Genomic DNA, 27,718 nt, shown 5'->3' on the forward strand with positions numbered 1-27,718 from the left:
ATAAATATTTATTTTCATAAAATTGTGAGTGGGGCTCGTGGGAAAAAGTTATTATGTTAGATAAAGTGATAAATTGTTAAATTTTAAGTCATACATGAGTCAAATTATATAAACATGCGAAATAGTAAAAGTAAATGTAATTCTACAATGAATTGGTTGCCTAGAATTTGATGCAATTTGTCAACTAACCTAAATTTCTTTGATGTGGGAAAGAGAATATACTCTTTTTAAGTTAAGCTAATCGTCTCAAGAAAACTTGCAAATAAAGTCAAAAATGCTAACAACCCAATGGGTTATATATAGTACTCGAAGTTATTCTAAAACACAATAATGAATGTCCTTTTATCTAGTAAATAAATGATATGTTTCATCTTAAAAATTGTAGACCCTAGTATAAGACTCAGTTGTACCGCCCACAAATTATTATATTAACTAAAATGATTAACCATGTTAAATTTTAAGTAGTAAAAAAATGATTTAAATGTGAAGAGTACCGGTTTAAAGTTTTTAACCAAACAAGGAGCTCAATTCTCTCTAAATTTCACTTATAGTTTGAAGATTCAAAATTTAACCTAATAATTTCTCCAATGCGGAGGAGGAATGTAGTGAATAATTAAGCACTATGCATTTGGGGGATATTTTGTAAATAAATAAATATATATATACATATATATATATATATATATATATATGGAGAAATAAGAAGAGAGAGAGAACCATGCGATCAGGAAGCCTGATCTACTGAAATGGACGGTGGGGATGAAGTGCTGGGATGGCGTGCACACATATGAGAGCATCTCCAATCAAGCGAGTGAAATGATGAAATAAGAAATGGGATATAGGGGTAAGTAATACATATATTTTCAATAATATTTGTGGTGTCCTTTAGTTTGGGGTGGATCATGAACAGCCTTGCATTTTGAAAAAACAAAAGTCCCAATCAATGAGATTTTGGACGGATGCATTCCTTTATTTGGGGTTGACATTTTCCCAGACTTTTATGGCATTGGATGACCCCTAATGTCGTTTAGGGCACTGAGCCCTTTGGGGTCTGCCCTTGGGGGCCGAGAGAGAGAGAGAGAGAGAGAGAGAGGTGAGGAAAACCATAGATGGACAAATGCTTTCTTTTTCCCAAGTTGGTAGACAACAGATAATGTGGAGATTTATGGTTCGAGGATCCAAAGGAAATCTTTAAACCTTTCTGAGGCTGCAAGTACGCAATGCCCCTTGTGAGTAAAATCAGGCATTGTGCCATGCCATGGCATGCTCATCTTCATCTACCCTATCAATTATCATCACTCATTGCTCTCCCCTCCCATGCAAATACTGTTCTTTCCAAGGCTCTTCACCAATTTTTTTTGTGCCGCTTTGGGCACAGCTGGTGTGTGGCTCAAGTTTTCCCTAGGGTAAACCAACTCCCCCACACGCCTTCCAACTTACTCGCATCCTGTTGCTATCCCTTTCACTTCCCCTTCTCGCTAATAACTTCAGCTCAGCCATGCCTTCATCATTCTGCTCTTCCCCTTTATTGCATTGCTGTTGTATGCACGTACCCATACAGTGTCCTACATCCACATGCATCCCTAGCTAACTCCTCGAGTTTGCTCTCCAGCGCTGAACAAGCTACTTTCCTGTAAAATCATAGATTTAAATTGAATGAATACCAGTACGAATTTACAATGCATTTTGGTCAAGTTTAATTAATTCAGTTAAATCAAAATTTAAATTTGAAACATTAAAAATTTTATTTGAAAGCATAAATTTTGAAAGTCGAATTTTTAGATCTGTATTAATTTGTATAAAATTTACTATAATTTTGTATTGGTGTTCCAATGTAAAGTACTCCATACTCTTTTAACTCCCCCAAATACAAGCTAAGTTCCTAAATACAGGATAACTTATAGAGTATAGATGTTCACATCAGATTCCTAGTATTTAAAGACTTCAAGTAAAGCCTTCTTGGAATATGAGCCACAAAACAGCAAGTTATTTCAGACAGCAGCATTCAAAAGTTTGTGCAACATAGAGAGAGAGAGAGAGAGAGAGTAGCAAACTAGAATGGAACAACTTATTCATGATAGAGGGCTACAAAAATTTGAAGGGGAAAGCCACTTTACAGAACCCCCCAAAAATTTTAAAAAGAAAAAAGGAAGATGAGCATTAGCAAAAACAACTTTATTGTTGTACAAAAGAAAAAAATGAACAGGTGTTTCCCATACGGATCCAAGTACATCTTTTCAGAGGAATTAAACAAAGACAATTAAAGATACGGCCGCCTACTTTCCCGGGAAAGGGCTGTGGGTAGAAGGATTGATGCGATTCTGGACCTGCCCTTTACTTTTTACACAATGCCCCTATTGAAATTAACCAGAGGCAGAGCAGTGTGACTCATTATAGCATTCTAGAATTGGCATGCTTCTGATTCCCTCGTTTCCATAGGTTGCATCCTTTGACAAAAAGTGCATATTTAAATATAAATAACTATCTTTGACCAAAATAATAAGACTTGCATTTTGTTGAACTCCATTCAACAAAGGACATTTAGATCTATGAGATATATTCAATTAAACATTCATCCCGGGATGAAAGACAAACCATTGTGGATGCATTAACTATAAATGAAATCATATCCAACAGATAATCAAGATCTGCTGGATGCTGCCCTAAATTTAAAATAACTTAAATTGGCAGATCGTAGTACTAAAGGAAAAATAACCATCTATGATGGAAAATAATATGACTTGCAATATGTTCAACTCCGTCCAACAAAGCCCCGAGCAATTTGCAATGGCAATACATTACAATATACGGGCACACGAACATAATGCCACGCCAATATCGAGGATTAAGACCCAACATCTAAAGATAACTTTTAAATTTGATATGTTAGAATAGTTAAATAAATATAACCATCCATGACCTCAATAATAAGGCTTACATTTTGTTCAATTCCATTCAACAAATCTCAGAACAATTTGTGGTGGCAATATAATACGACACACATACACCGCACCAACCATCACGTCAATATTGAGGATTGAGACCCCCAACATGTTAACTGTCTCACTTACAAAACATTTGAGAGTTATTCCATCATATAGGTTTCCTGTATCTAATTTGGACAGCATTCCCACGTAACATTTCAAAACAATGCACCACCCAAGGAATTGATCTAATTCTCAGTACACCAGCTGGACTAGAAGCAGATCCATCAAACGGTAGGCTACAATCCTCCTCCTAAACTAATATGGGATCATTTCAAAAGTTAATGCAGCAAAGTAAGCAAGGAACTCAGAAGATGTCATGCCTTAAAGCAACTCACGTCAAAAGACTAGCCATTCTTCTTTGCAGTCCCTTCTTCTTTCTTCCATCAAAGCACTAAAGCTACAACAAGCAGATAGCTAGTCCATTTCCTCACCTGAATGGATCCCTGCAATCCAACCTTTCTTAGAAGTAGAAAAACATTAGGTTCGTTCAAAACAACAAGAGTCAGAAAAACACATGATTTAACCTGAGTCTTTTACCTCCTTTCTTAATACTAACTAGTAGTAAATGACATCTATATCAAACAAACATTCTAGCGGTGATCATAAGTCAGACCAAGTTATTTTTTCCCCTAAATCTAAGGCATTAGGTCAAGCACACATTTTGATTACCATTCATTTTAGTTAAATGTATGTCATTATATGCTGCATTCTTAATGATAGGCTAATGCTGCAGGTCATACTCAGGCTTCCTGACATTGCAAATTATATTGGTTCAATGGATTCACCATAATTATGAAGGTTTATTGCCATAATCATAGAACTGTGACACAATTAACTTCCGAAGAAAGAATTCTAAAGACAATATGTAAGAAATTGAATGAAAGTCATGGCACCAATAGATAAAGAAACTAGGAGGGTTCCTTTACATCTATTGCACTCTATCCATTCCTTTCATAGCCATAGGTCCTACTGCAAGGGGTTAATATGTCCCAAACATTTCAGTAAAATGTCTATTCACACCGGGACTTGAAAAAGACCAACACTTGATGCACTTGGCACTGCACTGCTCATACAGATTTAGTCGAGTGCCAAGAATTTGCATTCCTAACCTTTTTAGTTATATAGTACATGTGCCACACACCATGGTTCGAAATCGTGGGTAACGTCACGTAACGGTCGTGGGTGTCGCAGGACACAGGAGACGCAAGTGTTATGTAACAGGAAGCGAGCGTAACGGTTTTGAATTTTTTTCACTCATGCACAACCACGCCAAAATCAAAAAATAAGCATGAAATCCATTAATGCATGATTTTTAATGAATTTTGACAACTTTCTTTCAACCTACAAATGTTTTTTAATAGGCATTATTATTTTTATATTAATTTTAGTGCGCTGTTTATAAAAAAGACATTTTTTAAAAGTTTGCATTAGTTTAATGGGTAAAAAAGATATAGAAATGTAATTAAAATGAAGAATCAATTAATTAAAAACATAAAGTTACTAAAAATGAGTCAATAGACTGAATAATTTATATTACAATACAATAATTTATATTAAAATTTACAATTGAAAAAATAAATATGGAATTGTAAATCTTACAAATTAATTATTTAAATGGTAGTGTACTCAGTCACTTGAGACTCGACTAATTGTGTAGAAATTAGAATTTATTATAAATTTTAGATATAATATTAAATTATTAATCGTCAAGGTATTTAAAATAAATAAATATGTAGAACATTAATTAATATTTTTTACTAAATCTGTACTCTAACTCTCTAAGTAACTCTATAAATTTTATGTTTTAATAATTTTATACTATTTTTTTTATTTTAATTAATAAATTCTACTTATATAATCCTTTACAAATTTGCATACTAATTAAATAATAAATATAAACTGAAATTATAAAATAAACTAAATTATTAATTTAGAATAAATTGATAATTTACAATAACATTTAACCAATGAAGTAGAAGAACTGAAGAAACATACCCACTCCCAAGTCCCCACCGAAGCTGCGAGAGAGCTGCAACCTGCAAGCCTCCAAAATTTGGGGGAATCGAAGGCTTCAAAGCTTATTTTTGGAGCTGCGATTGCGAGCCTGCGAATGGAGGCGACCTGCAGAGCACAGCTCCTTCAAGCGACAAATCGAAGATTGGAAGCTGATTTTTGGGTTCTTATGCTGGACGAAGGAGACTAACTGATGAAGAGGGAAAAATTGAAACACCTTCAAGATGAAATGCCATTCAGCTGACCTGCGATGGCTGCGAACAGTGAAGAACACCTTCAAGGCAAAAATCGAAGCTGATTTTGGGGATTTTGAAGCTTCAGATCAGTAGATTGAAGCTGTACGAAAGAGACGAAGAGTGAAAGAGGGAACAGCACAACAAATCGACGCTTCGAAGCTGCTTTTCGTTTCTTTGGAGGCTTCAAATGAGGAGCTAGACAATGGGGAAAGACACAAAATGGAGCAGATTCGAGGAGATAAGGAAGGTACACAGTAGTGTAAGGGGCTGTCGGCTGTAACGTGTCGTAATGGACGTTACAGGCTGTAATGTTAGTGTAACGGCTGTTACGCATGTGAATTTTCTGCTCACCGCTAATGTGGCCTGTAACGGAATCGGAGAAATGATTTTCCATTACCCGTTATTTAATACCATGCCACACACCCACTCACACGCACGCACAGACACACATCATAATTTTCATGCGAAATGATATTTAGATATTAATGAGTCATCCATACTCTTTGTTTTTTCATTTGGGACAGCATGTCCTCATGTAATGAATAAAAAAATCAGAAAAATATATGGGCCTGTTTGGTTGTGGAAAAGCAATATTCTTTGGAAGAATGGAAACACAAAATAAGAACTGTTCTTCACAACTGGACAGGCCCTATAATTTGATTCTATGGCCCCTATACCACACAAAATATTTGGTTAGCTAACAGAAGACCTCATTGAGTGCTTGAGTTGCAAAATGTCTCCAAAGATTTATCGATATATGTGTCAGTGTTCGATAACTAAACCATGCCACTAATTACCAAACTCATGATACTTCTGCCGTGTACTAGAGACTGAAGTAAGCTGCTCACTAACAAATACAAAGCTTCATAAGCTTACAAAATGTGGATCAAGGCTTATGATTAGTAAAATGCCGAGTAGAGTAAGAAGCATATCATTACTAGTACACCTTAGATTCAGACCAATATAACTTAACCAGACCAAAATAATAATATATAAAATATTTGCAGATGACATAGTGGCAAAAAATGGGTCTAAACAATGCATTTATCCACAACTACATAAAACTAAAAGATCTCAAGCTATAGAATATTACATTTTTGGTACCTGAACTACAGGTCATCTCATTAGAGCCAGTTCTATGAAAAATATGCAGTACCCAGGATAGAAAACAGCTAGTGTATCCACAACCATTCCCAGCAACTTCTCTATATAATAGGGATAACCCATTGTCCAGAGTGCATGCACCCGTCTTTTCATTATTACTTCCTGCAAACCACACAGGTTGATGGAGAACAGAAGGGGGAAAAGGAAAAGTAAAAAGAAATTTCAAGCTTCACTAGTTATTCACTAGAAAAAAGATGGCAAACCTGTTAAATACCTTAACAAAATTACAAACATTTTTTCTGTGGGTATTCTACTTTCTTCCCACATACGCTCCCAATTTAGACAGATCTGGAATCCAAAATGAAAGTTCAGAAGAGCCAGTTACAAACATAAGATTTCCTGGAGCCCATTTTATGAGGGGAGGGTCGGTTTCTGTACTCAACCAACTTGCAACCTGAACAGATTATCAGAACAAGTATTATAGGCAGTATAATACATAATTAAGCAGGACCATATGCACACAGATAAACAGAGATTAAAACCATTCAGCAAGAAGGATTTCCAAGTGCATTGAAGCATTTCTCACTATTGCCTGCTAGGTTACAACGAAGGCAAGAGGAAAGATAGAAACTTGAGTTTCTCAAGAATTAGGAATTGGAGGTTCTGAGGCAGCATCACAAACCTTCTATTTTTTCCCTGTCTTTATGCAATCAAAAAGATTACAAAGAAAACAATAACACAAAAAGATTGAAATATCGAAAAGTTCATAATATTAGTTTACATAAAGTCATTAAAGGTTGAAAGGATTCTTCAACATCTAAAATAAGAAAATAACAATAGAATGAAAACTAAGGGTTTCTTTAATTTATATCAAAGCAATGTCTTTCACTACTATTTGCATTAAAATAAGTGAAATATGACTAATATTTGATATCCTATTGGGGGAAAACCATGTAGAAGAGCAGGATTATGGCCAAAAAGTGCCAAACCTGAGCAGCAGTATATTAATATCCCTATAGACCACCTCACACCCTAACAAGCATCAATATAGAGACCTACTATACAGCACTACTTTGGAAGAAACGGGAAAATAAACATCATAGAAATTTCAAATACATAGAAACCAAACAATGTGGCTTAACATACTTCTTTGCCACTTCGAACACTCCAAACATAGACACTTCCATCACCTGAACCTGCCAACAAGCAGAGACCAAAAAAGTCAATGTCAAGCCCCCCATGGAAGCTAATAAGTAAGGTTTACTCACTACCAAGTGGATAAAAACCAATTAAATACAGACAACAAGGTCCATGTTATAGGTTTTCTTTCTTCTTGGGTCAATAGTAAAAACTCTGGAGACATTAATCTCCATTTGATGGCGTTTGAAAGGTAAAAAAGGAAGTATGGTGATGCGCATGTGCACCTTTTTGCACTTCTGGGAAGAAATTCCAATAACAAAACAGAAACATGAAAAATTAACTCGAAAAAATAATTAAGGTGCCACACAGATGGACTCAACTTCTTGAATAAAGCAGGCAATGAAACATGTAGTTTATGCAGGAGACATAATTTCAATGGAAACAACACTGTTGTGACAAACAAGCATGCAAACACATGCGATCACTTTTGGTGTTCGGAGGGTGGCTGGAAATTTATACATGCATGCACTTGCCGATCATTCAGCAAAATAACAAAGTAATTATCTAGTCTTGGCAATCCGCCTTCTACATAATTTTGGGTTCTAAGTACTTCCAAGGTTTCTAAGCATTTATATGCATGGAAAGGGACTCTTTTTTCTTATTTTTATTTTATTTCATTCTAATTTTTATTTATTTATTTCTGAGAGAAGGGGAGAGGGGTTAATCCAGGCTTGTATTTCCTTTAGACCTCTTTACTTTTTGCCTGTGTTTAAGGTTCACTGTAGGAGTTGCAGCTGTATTGGAAACGATTATGAGAAGCATCCTTTGATCAGGGTAAAAGTGTCTCATAAGAGCTCTTGGGAATTTATCTTGCAGGTTCCACCTTTTCCTTGCCATGTAAGATGGTTCTTGATGTATTTAATTTCTATACAAGTTTTGTCATACTTTCAATCTTATTTTTATGCTAGTTTGTCTTTGATTTGATTATTTATTAGAGTTTTGATTTATTTTGTTTATTTTTGTTTGGGAATAAATAAATTAAAGGAGTCATGAGATAAGGAGAAAATTTTCCTTTTCAAATTCAAATTCCCTTCATCAAGAGTCGAATTTCCTGAAACACCCTTCAGCATTTGGAGCATAACTTTTGCTAGAAAACTCCAAAAAGGACAATCTCAGTATCTACGGAAAGCTAAGAAAACATCCCACAACTTTCGTGTTAAAGATTTTTGAAGATGGGAAGAGCTTGATAAAGAAAATTGCATATCAAGGCAGCAGCAGAAAAGGAGAGGATTTGGATGATCTTGTTTTGGGGAGATAAGAAGGGAGGAGGACCAGAGCTTTATAAAAGGAGGGGATTCGAAGCTGGAGGAAAAGAGGAGGGTTTTCTTCACCATTAGAGAGGAATTCAAAGCTTGGAAAAAGAAGAAGAAGAGAGGCCGAATTTAAATTGTTGACAATTGAGATTCTCGATCTACATACAATTTCCTTTTTAATTCTTTCATCTTCTCTTTGTACAATTTTCATTATAAATTCTAGAATCATTATGGTTTATTTTGATTCTATTATGAGCTAATTGCTATTGCTAAGGCTAAGATGTAACCTCTCCATGACAATTCCGAATCTTATTTCTATGTGATCATAATTTTATCATTCCTTTTGAGTATACATCATTGAGTTTAATGCTTTCAATTATCTGGCCAATAGTTGAATGATTTGTTGTGCATGTTAATTCAAGAGATGATGCATGTAGTTTAGCTTCGTATGACGTATACTATGAATTGAACGAAAGATGGGAATGTGTCAACATGAGTTGTGCGAATATTATTAACCTTAATGTACTCAAATGCTTTTAAATTCGCATAGACATGTCGCGGGTTATCGTATTTTGGATAATTCTAATTCTCCTCGAGAGAGGGTCTTAGATAAGTTAGAATATTTCGCCGTCAAATAGGATGATAATTCATTGATTGCATGATTAGGATTTGGGATTGGATTGGTTAGATGAGTCAGATGCCTTAGTGTTTTCTTATTGGGTGAAATCTTCTTCTTTTTAAGTATTTAGTTGATTTAATTTTATTTGTTTTTATTTTATTTTTCAGATTCAAAATCCACTACTTTTCTTGATTTTCAAATAATTTAGAATTAGAAAAATTTCAATAGTTAATAGGTAAATTGTCCTCATGGGTTCGACATCCTTCTTTATCTCTATATTACTTGTTACGATTTCACGCACTTACGAATTTTCACAAGAAGTTTTGGCGCCGTTGATGACGACTATTTATTTTCAATTACTTTTGATACCAACTATTTCTAGGTTAATTTTATTTTTCTTTATCTTAGTCTTAATTTTATTTCTATTTCATTTTTCTTTTATTTTCAAGCTTCTCGAGTTGTGCATGAGATGTACTTGAAGTTTGGATTTGGTACCTTTTGACCCTGAAATTGAATGCACCTTTCATCATCTGAACAAGGAGGAGAAGAAGGATTCCACAACCGAGAACGAAGCAATGGAAGATCAACTTGGAAACAGGACTGGGAGATTATGTTGTTCCCTTGGTCACCGGAGCTACTTCTAGCATTAGAAGACCTACCATTGCACTCATGCAACTTTTTCAGGGAAGTTTATTTTTATCCTTTTTTTTTTTTTCATATCTTTTGATTCTTCACATTGGGTACAATGTTTTCTTTAAGTTTGGGGGTAGGGTTAATTTATTTTAGAGTATCTATTTAGTTTATATATATATTCTTTTTGTTTTTTCTTTTTTTTTGGGTTGATGATCTCAAGCCTGTGATATTACTTGATTGAAATTGAATTGGATTTGTGGAAAATGCTAAATTTGTCCTGTTTTGTGCTTAATTTTTGTGTTTGCTTGATTTATTTAAATTCATTTAAACACTTTTGCACAATACCATGATCAATAAGTTGCTTTGTTGGCTTGGAGTATATTTATGTGAATTAGATATTTACTAAGATCTCATTGAACTCCAGAACCTATTTGATAATCTCTCGAGGAAAAATCCTAGGCAGCATACCACTAAAGAAATTATCCAGACCATCTTTGGAACGTTTGAGCTTTTCTAGCCTACCCTAATTATCTATCTCTAGCCACCCCTTTGAGCCCTAAACACTTTGACCATTTTTCTTTCATTAACTCACATTAACCACACCTTTTAACCCATAAACACTCATCTTACCTTTTTAAGAAAATTTTTTATTTGCTTAGTCATTGGAGAAGAGAAAAAGTTTATTAAAAAGCTAAGAGAGCAAGAGCAAGTTTTGTTGTTCTATTAAAAAAAAAAATTAATAGTACAAATAAGAACCCAAATTACGAAAAAAATAAGTTTGGGGGTTGTGGAATTGAAAAAAAAAAAAAGAAAAAAAAAATATAACTGAATAAATTGCTCATAATTTGCTCTAGGAAGTGAATGTAAATTTTTTTTCTCTTCATTGGTGAAGCTTGTGTTGAATTTTCTTGCTTGGAATATCATACCATTTTTTTTCTTTTGCAATTACCCTAAGTCGAACATTACATGTTTTTATTAAGACCTTTTGATCTTTTGTGGTGTGTTTGTACTACATTAGTGGAGAGTTGATTTGAAAATAGGCATATGAAGTTCGAGAAGCTCATTCTCCTAGAAATCAATCATAATTCAATCAAGTTTGCATAAATTGAGCCGAGTTAATAGGAGTAGCAAGTTGAGATTGGTTACTCACACACACTCAAAAGTTTCTACGTAAACCTAAGCATGCTCTTGAATTAATCTAAAAACTTGTTAAAATGTTTAGACTTTTCCTTGAATCAATTTCTTTATGCAATCCATGAGGCAATCATTGTGAGAAATCAACCTATTCTATTTGTTTAATTTTTATTCTCTTTTTCTTTTTGCTCAAGGACTAGCAAATCATAAGTTTGGGGGTATTTTGAGGTGTTTAATTTCTATACAAGTTTTGTCATACTTTTACTCTTATTTTTATGCTGGTTTGTGTTTGATTTTATTATTTATCAAATTTTTGATTTATTTTGTTTATTTTTGTTTAGGAATAAATAAATTAAAGGAATCATGGGATAAGGAGGAAACTTTCCTTTTCAAATTCAAATTCCCTTCATCAAGAGTCCTTCTCAAACTCAAATTCCTCTCCCAAATTTCCTAAAACACCCTTCAGTATTTGGACCATAACTTTTGCTAGAAAACTCCAAAAATGACGATCTTGGTATCTATGGAAAGTTAAGAAAAAAATTTCACAACTTTCATGTTGAAGGATTTTGAAGATGGGAAGAGCTTGATAAAGAAAATCGCACATCAAGGCCGCAGATGACCAGAGCTTTATAAAAGGAGGGGATTCGAAGCTGGAAGAAAAGTGGAGGATTTTCTTCACCATTAGAGGAATTTAAAGCTTGGAAAAAGAAGAAGAGGGAGGCCGAATTGGAGTTGTTGACGATTGAGATTCTCGATCTACATACAGTTTCATTTTTAATTCTTTCATCTTCTCTTTGTACAATTTTCATTATGAATTCTAGAATCATTATGGTTTATTTTGAATCTATTATAAGCTAATTGTTATTGCTATTGCTAAGGCTACGATGTAACCTCTCCATGAAAATTCTGAATCTTATTTCTATGTGATCATAATTTTATCATTCCTTTTGAGTATGCATCATTGAGTTTAATGCTTTCAATTATCTGGCCAATAGTTGAATGATTTGTTGTGCATGTTAATTCAAGAGATGATGCATGTAGTTTAGCTTCGTATGATGTATGCCATGAATTGAATGAAAGACAAGAATGTGCCAGCGTGATTTGTGCGACTTTTATGTGAAATATTATTAATCTTAATGTACTCAAATGCTTTTAAATTCGCATAGACATATCACAGGTTATTGTATTTTGGGTAATTCTAATTCTACTCGAGATAGGGTCTTAGATAAGTTAGAATATTTCGTTGTCAAATAGGATGATAATTGATTGATTGCATGATTAGGATTTGGGATTGAATTGGTTAGGTGATTCGGATGCCTTAGTGTTTTCTTATTAGGTGAAATCTTCTTCTTTAGTAGTTGATTTAATTTTATTTGCTTTTATTTTATTTTTCATATTCAAAATCCACCACTTTTCTTGATTTTCAAATAATTTAGAATTTGAAAATTTTCAATAGTTAATAGGTAAATAGTCATCATGGGTTCGACATCCTTCTTTATCACTATATTACTTGTTACGATTTCGTGCACTTGCGAATTTTCACAACAGTTCTCAAGTCCATTTTTAGGTGGGAGAGCAGTTTTTTTGTTATGTTTTCCTTGGTTGTTCTGCATTGCTGGAGTCCGAATGTTTTTTTCTTCTTTTCAAGTTACCAAGGAGAATAGTGTTTCCAAGGAATTTCAATTCTGTGGGAATCTCAACAACAAAGGAGGGTGAAGAGCTCTCCCTGCTTCTTAGTTTTTTGGATTCTTTTCAACCTTCATACGAGTGGGAAACCAGGATTTGGATTTTGGATGCTTCAAGTGTGTGCATTTGTAAATTTTTTTGTTCCTCTTTGATCAGTTCCCCAAACCCCTTTCCAATTTTTTAAAGGTTCCTCTTAAAGATTAAAGCTTGTGTGGCTACGATCATCATTAATAGAGTTTCAAACTTTCAACAATCTCTTGTATATTAAGAGATCTAACGAGGCTTTGTGATGGACAACTGCCCGCCGATTAAGCAATCATTTTTGACATAGGTTTAGGACAATAAGCATGTATTAGATCTTTTGTTTGTGTCGCAAATTTTCTGCTATGTTGAGTTTAACTTGTAACTATGATTTTAATTAGTTGTAGGGGATATATACTATGGTAGTTGAGGTGTATCAGACAGTTCTCAGGATTAAATTCAGATTTCAGAAAATGTTTCCCCCATCTCTCATGCAGTCCTCTCCCTCCTATTCTTCCTCATCCATTTTTCTTCTTTCACCTTCTCCTCTTCTCTTTTTCTTTCTTCCCTTAGTATCTTTTATCTTTTTCTGTTACTATTCTGTCCTGCATCAGTTTGGTATCAGACCAGATTTCAGTTCAGCCCAAAATCTTCCAAAGTTATCCCGTGTAACTGATACACTCACTGCTCTAACTCCTCTAATCATTCTTGAAGATCAGAACCACTTTGATTCACTTCCATTGCTGCCAACATTGTTTCAAACTAGAGAAGTCCAACAATTTACATGAAGCAACCAAGGAAAATTGCAAAATCGAAGCACTGTCATCAAACTGCAGATTGCCCAAATTACAGCAGTGCCCCTCATTTCCAAACACCATCAGCATCAGAACCCCAAATGGAAGATTATAAATTTATTGTGATGTACTCCAGATGGATGGGGCCCATATCCTCTTAGGACACCATGGTTCTATTGACCAATTGTGGTAGGAAAACACTTATCTTCAGGTACAAAGACAAAAAGATCATTTTGGCCACTACTAAACCTACAAGGCTACACCGAGGGATCCTGCATTTAGGAAAAAGCTAGCCTATAGGTCCCTGTTAAGAAAAATATTTAGTTGCTAGATCATAGGAGTGAAAGAGTTTAAAAACTACGTGCTTCCTAGCAGTCAAAACTCGAGAAGTTGCTTCTGGGTCATTGACTTATCACAAGTTTTCACCAACAGTAGGGGAGTTGTTGGTTGAATTCTCTAATATGGTACCAGCTTCTAATTACGCACCACCAGTGCACAACATTTAGAATGCTATAGATGTGGCCCAAGCTCAAATAGCCTAACCAGCCCCATTATAGGATGAACTCAAAGGAGCATGCTAACTTGAATAGGTGGGTGGGAGAGCTCTTCGAGAAGGGCTTTGTGAAACATACCTTCGTTCATGTGCAGCACTTACCCTTCCAACCTCAAGCGATTGTATCTTAAAAGGTGTGCAACAATAATTCACCATCAACTCATAAAATATAGGTTCCTTATCCTTAAACTTGAAGACAAACTTGAGATATTAGCTGGCTCTAGTTGGTACTCCAAGATTGACTTACATAAGGGATATCACCAGATTAGAATTAGACTAGGAGGTAAGTGGGAAAATGCCTTTAAAACCTAGGAGGGTTGATTTGAGTGGATGATCATGCCCTTTGGACTTTCCAATGCCCCATGCAGCTTTACAAGGATTAAGACATGTCTTGCAACCATTCGCAGGGAGATTCTTAGAGGTATATCTTGGTCATATACTAGTTTATAGTATGACTAGATAAGAGCATTTGGTACATCTTCACTCCTTTATCAATTTGAGAGGAAAGATAAGTTGTGCGCTAACCTCAAGCTAACCTCAAAAAGTGCAACTTTAAGCAATCAAGTGTGCTCTTTCGTAGTTCTAGGGTTTTCGCATGAGGAATATCAATGGATTCCAGTAAAATTATAGCTTTTTGGCACCATTATGACACCCATTTAAAAAGTGAGGGAGTTTAATTAGACCCTTTTAGCCACTAGAGACTTTAGAGAAATTAAGCAAAAGATGGCTGAAACACATGTACCATGGCATCCAACTTTAGTAGTGTCCCTGAAAATGATTGTGATGGTTTAGGGGTAAGCATAGGTCGAGTTAGGAATTGTAAGGGACATCCTATAGCATTTTTCAGTGAACCATTTGAAGCTAAACAGATATGCTGCAAATATGACAAAAAGAGTTATTTGTTGTGGTGAGATCCCTCCAAGATTAGAGATATTATTGCTACCTTTAGGAGTTTGTAATATTTTCTGACCATCTTACTCTGCAATATTTGAGTTAAGTGTGCAGGATGCTGGTTGGGCAAAGTTCCTTGATGAATATACCTTTATTAGCTTAAACATCATTGCAGCGTTGTGAATAAGGTAACAATTGGCCTCAATAGAGTTGCATTTCTTCTCCATAACATGAGGGTCGAGGTCATTGGATTGATTGTTTAAAGGATGATAATCTAGTAATTTTGGGCTCATTTTTCACATGCTCAAGGACCAATGTACAGGGTTTGTAGACTTTCTCACTGATAGATTAAACTGTTTGAGGGTACTAGATTATGCATTCCTCACACTTCTTTTAGAGATTTTTTAGTTAGAGAGATGCATGCCAACATGTTAGCTTCATTCCGGAAGGCATAACACCATTGCTTTAGTTGAAGGAAGGTTTTATTGGCCATCTTAGAAGAGGGAGGGCTGTTGCCAACATAGCGTCTCAATGCTGTACTTGTTAGTTAGCCAAATTTAAGAGTTGAAGCAATAGTCATTATACCACTCTTTCACTACCACACATGCCTTTGAGAGACATGAGCATGGATTTTGTTATTGGACTCCTAACAAAAGCCTGGACATGCTTCCATACTTTTAGTAGTTGATAGGTTCTCCAAGATGGCACATTTCATCCCATGTAGAAAGGCCTCCAATGCCTCTATGGCCAACTTGTTCTTTAAGGAGGCAGTCAAATTGCATGGCTTGCAGAAAATCAAGTTTGTCAATTACTTCTGGAAGACATTTTGCAAAATGTATGGGATTCACTTGATGTTTTATCATGTTCGCTTGACGGTAAAACGCTACCCACTATTTGCTTATAGTAATTATGTTCAACAAGTTAAGAGTCCTCCTAAGCGGGTATTCAATTACAAATGCTGTGCACTCCTTGATCTTGTTCCTTTGCCATCAGATCCACTTTTTGTTCGTCACATCCATGAGCTGCACACTGAGGTTGGACAAAAACTTGCCATGCATAATATGGACTACAAACTCATAAAATAGGCATCATCAGGCTAGAGAATTTAACGTGGATTATAATCCCATTATTTACATTAGACCTTAACACCGCTTGGAAATTCCTTTAAAAATTTCTACGCCCATACCATTGGCCCAATTTCCATCCTTAAGAAACTTGAACCTAAATGCATATTTACTTTATCTGATCATATGACCATAAATTCAGGTCTTAATGTGGATGATTAACACCTTACCAAGGCACCTTTAAACCTCCTACTCTGTCACCTAATACACATATAAGGTGAGCAATTCCTCAGGTTCCTTCCATGTCTCAGCCACACAACACACAGTGAAATCTATATGAGATGATGAGTTTGTGTCTTCTCCAAAGGGTGACTTTCCATTATACTCGGTTCAATGGAGACATGCATCACTTCAGATGCTACATGGCTTATTTGAAATGCTATTCATTAGGGGGCTTCTAAGCTTCTAGAGTCAAGGTCAATACCTATAGTTGTACTCTCTGTTGAGTTTCTTTCAGCTGGGAGGGTATGATGGAGGACTGCCTACACAATTTAGACCACATATTCAGCATACTTATATTTTCAGCATAGATTTAGGACAATGAGCTATAAGACCAGCTATGCTATATGAATCAGAAAATTGGGCAACTAAGAAATAGCATATCCAAAAAGTAAAATTTGCTAAGATGAGAATTCTTAGATGGATGAGTGATATAACATTGAAAGATAAATTAAGAAATGAACATATTCGCGGTAAGTTATGGGTAGCTCCTATAGAAGATAAGATAAGGGAGGGGTGACTCAGATGGTTTGGACACTTGCAACGTAGGTCACATAGTGCACCAGTGAGGAAGAGTGAGTTAATTACTATGAGGGACAATAGAAAGGGTAGGGATAGACCTAAAATAACTTGGAATGAGATAATGAGTAAGGATTTAATAGCTCTGAATTTGTCGTAAGAAATTGTCCATGATCGTCTAAATATGCGAAAAAGGATTTATGTAACCGACCCCACCTAGTGGGACTTAAGGCTTGGTTTTTGTTGTTGTTTATTTAGGACAATGAGCATGTATTTGATCTTTTGCCTATGTTATGTAATTTATGTTATTTTGGATAAGAGTGGAATTCTATGTTTTAGTTATTTGTAAGGTATATAAATATGTACATATAAGCTATGGAATTGAAATGTATGAGACAAAAATCAAATTTGAATTCAGATTTCAGCTAGCCCTTTTCCTCTTCTTCTTCTTCCTTCTTCTTTCTCGCCATTCTTCTTCTTCTTTCTCCTTCTTCTCTTCCCTTTTTCTTTCACATCCTTAATTTTCTTTTCTCTGTTTCTATTACTATTCTGTCATCCATCACTTTGTCTCGAGCGATGTGTTGCAACAATAGTGTGTTGTATGCTCATCTTTCTTCACTGCTGTGCTGTTTGGAGCTCATGGAATGAGCTTTTTTGGTTTATTTCATGTGCTAGGTTTGTCTTGACACTTTGGAGACTTTTTGCTGATGACTTAAAAAGGAAGTGAAGAGATTATGGATATGTGCAGTGTCTTGCGTTTTCCATGATCATTTTATGTCTAATAATTTCATATGGGTGGGACAGGATTAAGTTTTTTCGGCAACACATTGGGTCTTCTATTTTGGATGCTTTGGTAGTGGTTTCTCTGATCTTGGTGCTAACTTCGTCTTCCTTAGTTGTTTTTCCTTTTCTGTTTCTTGTCTATATTCTTGTTTTAGAAGGATTTTTTGCCGTCCTTGTATATTCGTTCCACCATAAATACAGTTTCCTCCCAAAAATCATAGAATTGTTCAATGGTTGACATAACAAGTTTGTCTAAGTCTTTGAGAACCTTAATATATCTCATCAAAAAATAGGGAAAATTCAGATTAACAATGTGAGGTTTCACTCCCATTTAAAACAGCAGGGACTCTTGCATTACCTGATATAACAAACATTCCTTCTGGGCTGAAGGATGCTTCTAAAGTTGAATCACTTGAAACTGGTTTTACATTGTATGTGGATAACTAGATCAACAGCGATAAAGAAAGCAGATTAGAGCAAGACTCTTGCCAGTATAAATACCAGAAGTTCAAGATCTATGTTTGAGATTTCATGTGAATGCTATTTTTGACTATTCAGGTATAATCAACTCACAAGTGTGCCACGAAATGAATCAAGTAAATGAATATGTCCATCCATGGTTGTCAAAAGCATAAGTCTCCCATCATTACTGAACTTAACAACATTTGCATCAGAAAAATCTCCTCCAACCGGAAATATGTCAAAAGGACCCTTAGAAAGGATGCAAATTTCACCAAATTAGTCTTGTATAAAGTTGTCATTCAAAAGTGAAACAAGCTGTGCAACTTCTGAACCTCTCAAGCATTTTAAGACATCAGCTACTAACCTTTTCATACTTGCGAGCATCAAACATTCTGATGTATCCTCCAAAGGCAATTGCAAAGACAAGACCTTGGTCATCATAAGCTGTAGCAGGCCTTCCTTGTACATGTAAAAGACCCTATTGTACAGAAATATATATCAGAGATTTCACTTATCAAGAAAAAAATTATATTCCAAAATGAGCATCAGAACCTCAAAGCCACCACCTGACATTTCTCAGCCCGTTGATCCCAAAGCAAAACAGTACGATCAAGGGAGCCAGAGATGAAGCATTCTTTTCGAGAGCACAAACTAAGTGAGACAACCCTATCAAAAACAGCAAGAGGAAATTCATTCTTATACAGATATGCTCAGTGCAAGTGGGTATGTAAGAAGCTAATCAAGAGAAAAAGCAAGGCCAATGTTGTCGTAATCCATGGATGCAGGGACAAATCATACCTGTCATGGTGACCTTTAAAATACCGCAAGTACTTGTTGTCATGCAATGAGAGAAGCCGAAGCGATTCTGAAACCAATCACAGTATAAATAAAATATAATAGATGGAACATCTGTGAAAAATTCATTCTGATGAACATACCATCCCAACCATTCTTGGAGGAGTATATAACAGTTGTAGGATGCGAAGTGAAGCAAACCAGATCAACACCATACTTCTTACTATTAATTGTCTTCGAACAACTGTAAATAGCATACAAGGTTTCTCAATTTTTTTTCATACCCATAATCATAAATAGCCAGGAGAATTTGTATATAAGCATAAAAGACAAGTATGCTCTTTCCTTTTCTTTTTTTAGTGTGTGGTATTGTGGGGTGGCAAAAATGTACTAAGAATAATCCAGCTGAAACAGTTAAAGCCCTGCACTGCTGCACATACTTTCACAGTTGCAACAACTTAGAGACGGCAAATTTCAGGCTAAAACAACTACAACTTTAATCAAAGAATTTAGTAAGTTCAATGGGTTAGCTGAGTCTATTCAAATTTGATCAGGCACCTGCTTTCTGAAATCTGTAACACTGAGACAAAAGATATGTTATTAAATTTATCTTCTATTGTGACAGTACCCACTTCTCTGATAGTTGATAAAGCAAGTGAAAAAACAGAAAATAATCATATCAACCATTTTCATTTCAGTCTCAATGTCTTAAAATCATGGATGTCTATGGAAAATAACAGTAGCAAAATTATTCAGCTCTAAAAATCATAAAATTAAAACCTAAGGACCAAGCATTCCAATAGTTACTTCTTAGTTCTTACAATCTTGCACAAGAACTTCCACAATATATGTAAAAAAATATCACAATCCTTCCTTACCATATTTGTTGAATCCTAAATTATCCTCACATTTTCTCCAAACTTTCAAACTAATAACAGAAATTTATCCTAAACTTAAACATAGTTCAATTATTATCGAACTACAAATTCTCCTCTATTGAAAAGTGTCCAGAATTTCTCCACACAACCAGAAATCATGGAGAAGCATGTAGCCAAGTCAAATTAATACATTTTTGAAAACTTACAGTGACTTTAATAGTTCAATTAATCAAAGAAAGATGCAGAAGACAATGAAACAAGAAGCAGAACAGAGACCAGCAAATATCAGATCTAACTTCAAAGCTAACAGAAGAAACAGTGTTCAGAACCAAAATCAAGAATAAGAGGCATACGTTGCATTGGCGACATCATAGAGACGAATAGACTCATCATCACTGGCGGTCACCAAAAAATTTGATGTTCTATGAAAATCCATTGAACTGATTCTACCATTCTGTGACAGTAATCAGTAGATCAGTATGCAAGTTTAACAACCCCAAATAAAGATCAAAATGATAGTGAAGTATGCTGCAGATACAATGATTGTCAGTGCATCATTGTAACCTCTACAACCAACAAAACAAAATTTAAAAATCTCTACCTCACTGTATCAGCTCCCACAATCATCCGCCCAGTAAAATAAACGTGGAAAAGAATTAAAAAGAATAAGTAGTTGAAATCTTAACTGACAATAAAGAAGACAATCAAGCCCCCTCCCACATCTTATTCATGAATTGTTAACATAATTTCCCCACTGCTACAATTTGGTATTACAAATTTGTGGCTGTGAATTAGAATAAAGTTTCACAGTTTTGTATTGAATTTTATCCAAATTAACACAATTTTGAATTCACACATACTCCAAAACGCCGTATTAATAAATTAGAATCCCCTAAACCCGCCCAAGTTTTTGAATTCTTAAATCACTAACTTTCAATCGCTCAAAATAAAAATTAATAGATACAAGGAACCCAAAATTAGATTGTTGAATAAGCAAAAACGCATTAGAAGTATTGGATAACAGTATTGAGAGAGAGGAGTGAGAAATTACATAATCTCTAAAAGCCATGCCTACTTCCATACTTTGAAGGATTTCCTCAGTCAGCTCCAATGAAACTTTATCTTCCTTTTCAGATTGTCCCCCTGCACACACACGCACACACACACACAAAAATACAATAACAGCATGAGAGGAAGAAGGCATACCAAATCAAAGAACAACAACATCGACCTGACTGATTACCCACCTGCCATTTTTTTCTAATTCTGAATTCCAAAGCTGTCTCCTCCAAGAAAGATGATGAGACTTGCAGAGGTAAGGGGGCTAAACCCTATCCATCAGTGTCTTCATCAGCCTGCTAGTATGAGAAATTTCAACCCAATCTGGTTTTGGTTTTATGTTTTAAATAGTATAGAAGGAAAAGTGCTTTTCAGGAAAAGTGCTCAATTTAATAAAAGTATGTTTTGAATAGAATTCCATATTTCTTGCTCACCCAATTTTTGGCTTAGATTTATACTTAGAGCATACTGTGGCATGTGTTTTTAAAGCATAATGACTTGTTTTGTTTGCTCACAGTAATGTTAGGTGGAACTATGATGCTTTTGCACAATTGTTCTAGGCTTCGCCATATGATCTAGCATAAAATCTTCTGATATACTTAGGATCTATATGGTTGCTCATTCTGGTTGAAGTACAAAATTGACTTGATCTATGTTTAAATGCTTACCAGAAAAATCAGGCTTAATTGAACTTTGTGTTAAAATCTTTTTGAAATTTACAGCACGTATAGGCATTCATGACATGTGATATTTGGAATGTTATCAAACTCAAATCTTTGTCATGAAGTTCAAAAACATTTAAGGGCTTTGTTGTTTAAATGATCTTCTTGAAAAGGGGAGATGTTTAGCCCTTTTGCTGATGACAAAAGGGGGAAAAATTTTTGAGCAAAATTCTTATAATTCTTTTATAACTTGTATCCTCCTGCCTTTTTTTTTTCAAAATTGGAAATGATTTCAAGCAAGAAGCTACTATGCCTATTTGTTCTTATCTCTATTTTTTTAAATTACAGTAATGCTAAAACATAGACATAATACTTATTATATAACTAGAATCATTCATGTGTATCAAGTGACTTTGTCTTAACTAAACATTCTTTTAAAGTCGTGCAATTGAACTGAACTGAACTTAAATTCTCAACTTGAAAAATTCTAAAGTCTTCAATTTGAATATGCTTAAATTATATTGACTATTCTTTTGAAATTATGCACATTGTAAGGGGGAGCCTTGTCAGGCTGACCTCATTTTGCTCCTATGTTGTCATCATCAAAAAGGGGGAAATTGTTGACTTTTTGAGTCCTATCCCATTTTGATAATGACAAATCACAGCATCTCATTTGTGCGTTAAGTGAATGAACAGGTTTAAGTTTCAAAAAGCTCAAATGACCAATGCAAAATAGAAGTCATGAAGCACTTAAACGAGCACATCTTTTGGCGCATTCCATGGATATCTGAAGAGCAAAGCTTGAAGACGTACATTTTTCAATTGTATCGTACTCGGGTTCAATCGTGCATGCATATATCATCTGATTTAATGTGAAGCTCTCATATGACCTTAAACTGACCTTAGGCACTCTATATTTCATGGAAAATCATTTTACAAATGTGCAAAAATTATTTCAAGTGTAAAATCATTTTTGGAATGAAAAACTCCAAAATAAGTTTTTCAAAATCTCTTTCATGTTTCTGCCGTCGCATTGATGAGCGATTTTCTCGATCAATCAGTTCTCATCTTAAAATATGTTCAACATGAAAGTTGTGTGACTTTTTCTAAGCTTTCTGTTGATACCAAGAACGTACAATTTGGAGTTGTATATAAAAAGTTATGCAAAAAAAAGATGAAGGGTGTCCGCAGCGAAAACCCAGAATCCAGCCGACCGGATCTTCACTCTGGTCAACCGAAACTCGCGGATTTGACATCCGGTCGACCGGATCTACGCCCCAGTCGACCGAACCACTTGGGAAAAGCTCTTTAACAGCTGGAAAACGACTAGTTTTCAAAATAAACATATATTTTAAAGCCCCAACAGTCATATAACGGATATATCTTGGTTTTGCCTATATATACCAACCTTAAACACTTGGAGAAGGTTAGAAAAACATCTTGAGCGCTTATTTGAATAATCTTTTATTCTTGTTCATTTTTTAAACTCATTTTGAGCATCAAATTCAAATGTCTCCTACTCTTCTTTTGAAAACTCTTTTGGAGAAAATCTTTTGAGTTATTTTTGAAAGCTTTCGGTATACTCTTACACTCACATTTTATTACATCAAAGCTTCTTACTTTTGATATTCCAAAAGTCTATTTTGAGAAAAATCATTTCCATACTCTCATTTACTTGCAAAAATATTTTTGAGAGAAATACCCATACTCTACCAAGCTTCATATTTCAAATCATTTGAGAGTGCATTCAGAAATATTTTTGATTGTACAAATCAGCTCTTGAAGGAGTATTCATTGTACGCAAATATTTTATTCTCATTCATTTCTTTGCGGTTCGGGTTTTGAACTGTGCCAAGTGAGGGTATATCACTTGGAGAGGTATCTCCGCCTATAAAGAGGGATTACAGTGTGAACCGTACCCGAGCAAGGAGATATCGCTTGGAGAGGCTCCTCCGCCTATAAGGAGGGATTACGGTTTGTACTGTACCGAGCGAGGGGATATCGCTTGGAGAGGCTTCTCCATGTGTAAGGAGGGATTGTAGTGGCAACTCCGCCCTAATTTAAAGGAGCAAGATAGTGGAAATCCTTGGGTGATTTGCTTGAAGCAAGGACGTAGGCGGGTATAGCCAAACCCTATAAATCTCGGTGTCGTTCTCTTTATCCCTTCTCTCTTTAATTTTCCACACGTGTATGCTTACATTTATATTGTTGTGATTGTTATACACGTTTTATATTTAATCTTGATATTGTTGGTGAATCGGTTAAATAGTGAGCAAAAGTTTTTAAAATTCTAATTCACCCCCCCCCCCCCCCCTTCTTGGGATTACACTAATCCTCACACTAAGGATTATAGATCCAAACAAGACAGGACAGGATTGGACTGGACTGGACTAAGGATATTATCCTATCCTATCTCATGTTTGAAATACAACCCTATTAAATAGGCCAATCATTCAAAAGACTAAAACGCCCTTTAACAAAAAGAGACATAAAATATTGATTTTTCTTTAAATTAAACGTTATGAAATGACAAAAATGCGTTTTGATGGAATATTATTCCCTTATCCACATTATATTTGCATACGATCTTAGTGAAAGGATAATAATTCTTTAAATTTTTTGAATAAATTTAATTTTTGAATGTTTAAAATTCTGAAAATGACAAAGATTTGTAACGTTGAATTATAATACCCATTGAATAGGCTAACCATTCAAAAGACCAATATACCCTTTAACAAAAAGATATATAAATTTATTTTGTCTTTAAATTAAACATTACAATGACAAAATTGTCTTTTAATATGAATTGTTTTCCCATGCCCAAATATCATATTTACACATGAAACTAGTCAAAGACAACAATATATAACATTTTCATTTTCTTGAAATATTTTTTGAATAAATTCATTTTCCTTTAAATTTAACATGATAAAATAACATAGATATGTAACATTTTCTTTAATATGAAATATCAATCCGTTATGCAAACATTGAATAGGCCTATCAGCTGCTGGTACATACGCATCAATATATGTACCATCTACCGCTCCTAGACAATTCTACACAAATAAAACACATTACATTTTATCTTAAACAAACTGCAGTGAAATGGTGATGGTACGTAAGGGCACTCACCTTAAACCACCTCCATCTCTCATTATTGCAATTCTCTGGAACTGAATCTGATGTTACAAGTAATCTATCTTACAGATGAAGAACTGCTTTCAACAGTCGATGGACATACCTAGTTATTGTTTCACCTGACCCAAAAAAAGCTCACTTGAATGCTTCAATTCTTTGTGCAATGGACCAATACTTTGTAAAAAATTTCCACTCGCTCCTCAATAATCACATTTCTATTATCATCTTCTAATGTAATTGACCCATTATGCAAACATTCAAAAGGCACATTCTAGTCAATATATGTCCCAATCTAAACTCATAGACAATTCTACACAAACAAAACACATTAAATTTTATCTTGAAAATACTACAATGAAATAGTGATAAGTATATATAGATACCTTAAATCACCTCCACCTCTCATTAGTGCAGTTCTTTGGAACTGGATCTGGTGTCACAAGTAATATATCTTACAAACGAAGAACTGCTTTCAACACTTGATGGGCATACCTACTTATGTTTAACCTAATTGACAAAAACTTTGTGGTGGGCTAATACTTTTGAAAAAAAATTCCACTTGCTCCTCAAAGATCACACTTCTATTATCATCTTCTAATTTACCAAATGACATAGTATAGCAAAGGCATTCCTATTCATCCTGAACTCCCATACACAATTATGCTTACATCCATTTATTATATGATCCAACTCTTCTCTCCATGCTAGAAGCCTAGCATAGGTTGTATCATTCAAAGCATTATTCTCACCACGTCTTCATTCAAACTCATTTAGGTATGCAAATGAGGCCGCAGAAAGTGTTAGGATTTTAACATTAACATTTTTTATGGCAAGGTTGCCAATAAGTTGCCTATGACAACAGTCCATTCTAACAAAATGAAAATAAGTTAGATTTTCATATGCATGTTACACAAAAAGAAAAATGCATGTCCAGTAATTGAAAATTTCAAACCATCATAACATAGCAAAAAACCACTGAATATATAGTTAAAAGTAGGTGGAACAACCAAAGTTAGAGCAGAGTAGATGCAATGTAATTTATAATATAATATGCTTGTAATGTGTCTAAATGGAATACAATGTAATGATTTATGCAATTATTGTGGCATTAACATAAATAGCTCCAGCATAGATGATATATTTAATAAATAAATAACCATTTAAGAATGCACTTTCAGAGCAGGTTTCACCCTTTTTAGAATTATGTCCACTCAAATATCATAATTCTACTATTCATGAGTATTATTTTTAATGGATCTTTGTCTCTAATTGAATCCATTATCTATCAAAAGAATTATTTTTTGCTCTTTTTCTATCAAGATATTATGCATAACTGTATTCTCATCTGATGACAAACTTCACAGTTCAGTTTATACACCATGAAAGAGCATGCATAGATTTCTGTTTTAACAAATCCAGTTTTCAAAATGTTCATCTGTTCTTATACATCAGTATTCACCATATTGCCATTATATGCAACTAGTAACATAATCATAAGTGAACAAAACAAACAGATCTCTCGTTGCCTTGTAAAAATTAAAGGGATTGAATTTCAATAAAACTATCCTACAAAGTAGTTTGACTTTACGAAGCATCAAAATTGAATTTCCAGTGAGATCCTAAAAGACAGAAGCCACAAATTTTCTATCATATTAATGGATAATGAGGAGATCTATCGGTCTCTCTTCGGTCGAAAAGAATGGTAATAACTCAAATAAGATGGGGGAAACACAGTGGATCATAAATAACATCTGCGACCAAACTATGGACAGACAAGGGAGTTCAGCAATGGTTTTGAAAACAATAAGCTGGTAAAGAAAAAAATAAAAAAGACGAACTGTAACAAAGTTGAAATGATCTTCTATTCTTGGTTTCCAAATTCCCAGTAAGGCAGCCTGCGAGTTGGTTCCAAAATTCGAACCAAATTCCATGTAAAGGCAGCCTGGGAGTAATGATGCATGAAGGTTCAATTCAAAACACACAAGTAATGATGTTTGAACCCAAATCCCTGGAGAACCGGAGCCCTGATAGGCAATTGATGCAGTACAGTGCATATTTCTGGGCAAACTTAGTTCCATAGCATTGATTTGAAATTTTGAATTTCTTTTTGAATTTCCATAGCAAGTGAAGCATTGATTTCCAAAGCACTGCAACACACACAGATGACTAGGCAAATCCTTGGTTGAAATTCTCATGTTTCATCCTTCATTATGAGGATCCAACCTTCTCCTTTGTTTTGAGCTACCTATTTTGGATTTCTTTTGAATTTTTTGTCCGAAAATTAATCTTAGATTTGAATTCACATAACACTAACGCACGAAACAACTCCCCTCCAGCCATCATCCAGCATAAAAGACAGCAATCCTTGGGTAAACCAGGTAAAACATAAACATAAATAGAGATGAAATGCTGTGAGAGGCGCGACACGGGACGAAGGGAACCCTATAACCACAAATAACAGCAAAACACCCACAAATCATGGGAGCATCTGGCCGGAAAAAGAGGGGGCAGTTAAAGATAGAGACTACCTTGTAGAGAGAACAGATAGGTGCAGGAGAATACGTCCAGCGTAACGATCTCCTGGTGGTAAGCAGAGAAACTAGCGATGGAGGAGGAGCTCTGTTGTTGTGGATGGAGGAGACCCTCGCTCAGGTTGCGTCGGGGTGGGGAAGGAGGAAATGGCAAATAAGTCCATTCCGCCCTAGCCGTCCTGCTTATCCAGTGCCATTACGCTATTCTCATGGGAGTTGCACCAAAAGGACTAGTGCCTGGGACACTTGAAAAAAAGAAATTGATTATAGCATTTATCGTTGAAAATAAATATTTTAATTAAAAAAATAATAATATTTAATTATTAACACAAGCAAGTAAAAAATACTTTTTTTTTAAATCACCTAGTCCTAGCTATTTAAGTCTCCATTTGAAATTTTAAAAAAATATTAAAAAATTCTT

The 27,718-nt window shown here is 34.8% G+C and overlaps 1 protein-coding gene across 19 annotated transcripts; it reads right to left on the bottom strand.

Annotated features, from left to right (window-relative positions):
* Positions 1–1,112: 1,112 nt before the first annotated feature.
* On the bottom strand, positions 1,113–27,541 carry LOC131160833 (protein ANTHESIS POMOTING FACTOR 1). 19 transcript variants are annotated; one of them, XR_009138143.1, is made up of 16 exons: positions 27,295–27,531; positions 24,761–24,885; positions 21,152–21,259; positions 20,956–21,047; positions 20,258–20,358; positions 19,170–19,270; positions 19,030–19,096; positions 18,798–18,897; positions 18,596–18,709; positions 18,343–18,480; positions 18,128–18,212; positions 7,487–7,536; positions 6,615–6,794; positions 6,341–6,502; positions 3,323–3,430; positions 2,917–3,242 (listed from the first exon to the last, which is right to left on the bottom strand). XR_009138143.1 is itself a non-coding variant. In XM_058116720.1 (14 exons), exons 3-13 carry the CDS (start codon positions 21,156–21,158, stop codon positions 6,651–6,653), a joined length of 999 nt encoding a protein of 332 aa, XP_057972703.1. In that variant the 5' UTR covers positions 21,159–21,259; positions 24,761–24,885; positions 27,295–27,531; the 3' UTR covers positions 2,917–6,502; positions 6,615–6,650. The 19 variants fall into 19 exon arrangements, 4 of the variants coding, with proteins under 4 accessions (XP_057972703.1, XP_057972726.1, XP_057972720.1 ...); XR_009138140.1 differs by lacking the exons at positions 2,917–3,242; positions 24,761–24,885 and adding an exon at positions 1,113–1,631; XR_009138139.1 differs by lacking the exons at positions 2,917–3,242; positions 24,761–24,885 and adding an exon at positions 1,113–1,631 and having other exon boundaries at positions 3,308–3,430.
* Between the last annotated feature and the right edge of the window lie 177 nt (positions 27,542–27,718).

This window comes from Malania oleifera, chromosome 1 (assembly GCF_029873635.1).
Source record: "Malania oleifera isolate guangnan ecotype guangnan chromosome 1, ASM2987363v1, whole genome shotgun sequence".
NCBI lineage: Eukaryota > Viridiplantae > Streptophyta > Magnoliopsida > Santalales > Ximeniaceae > Malania > Malania oleifera.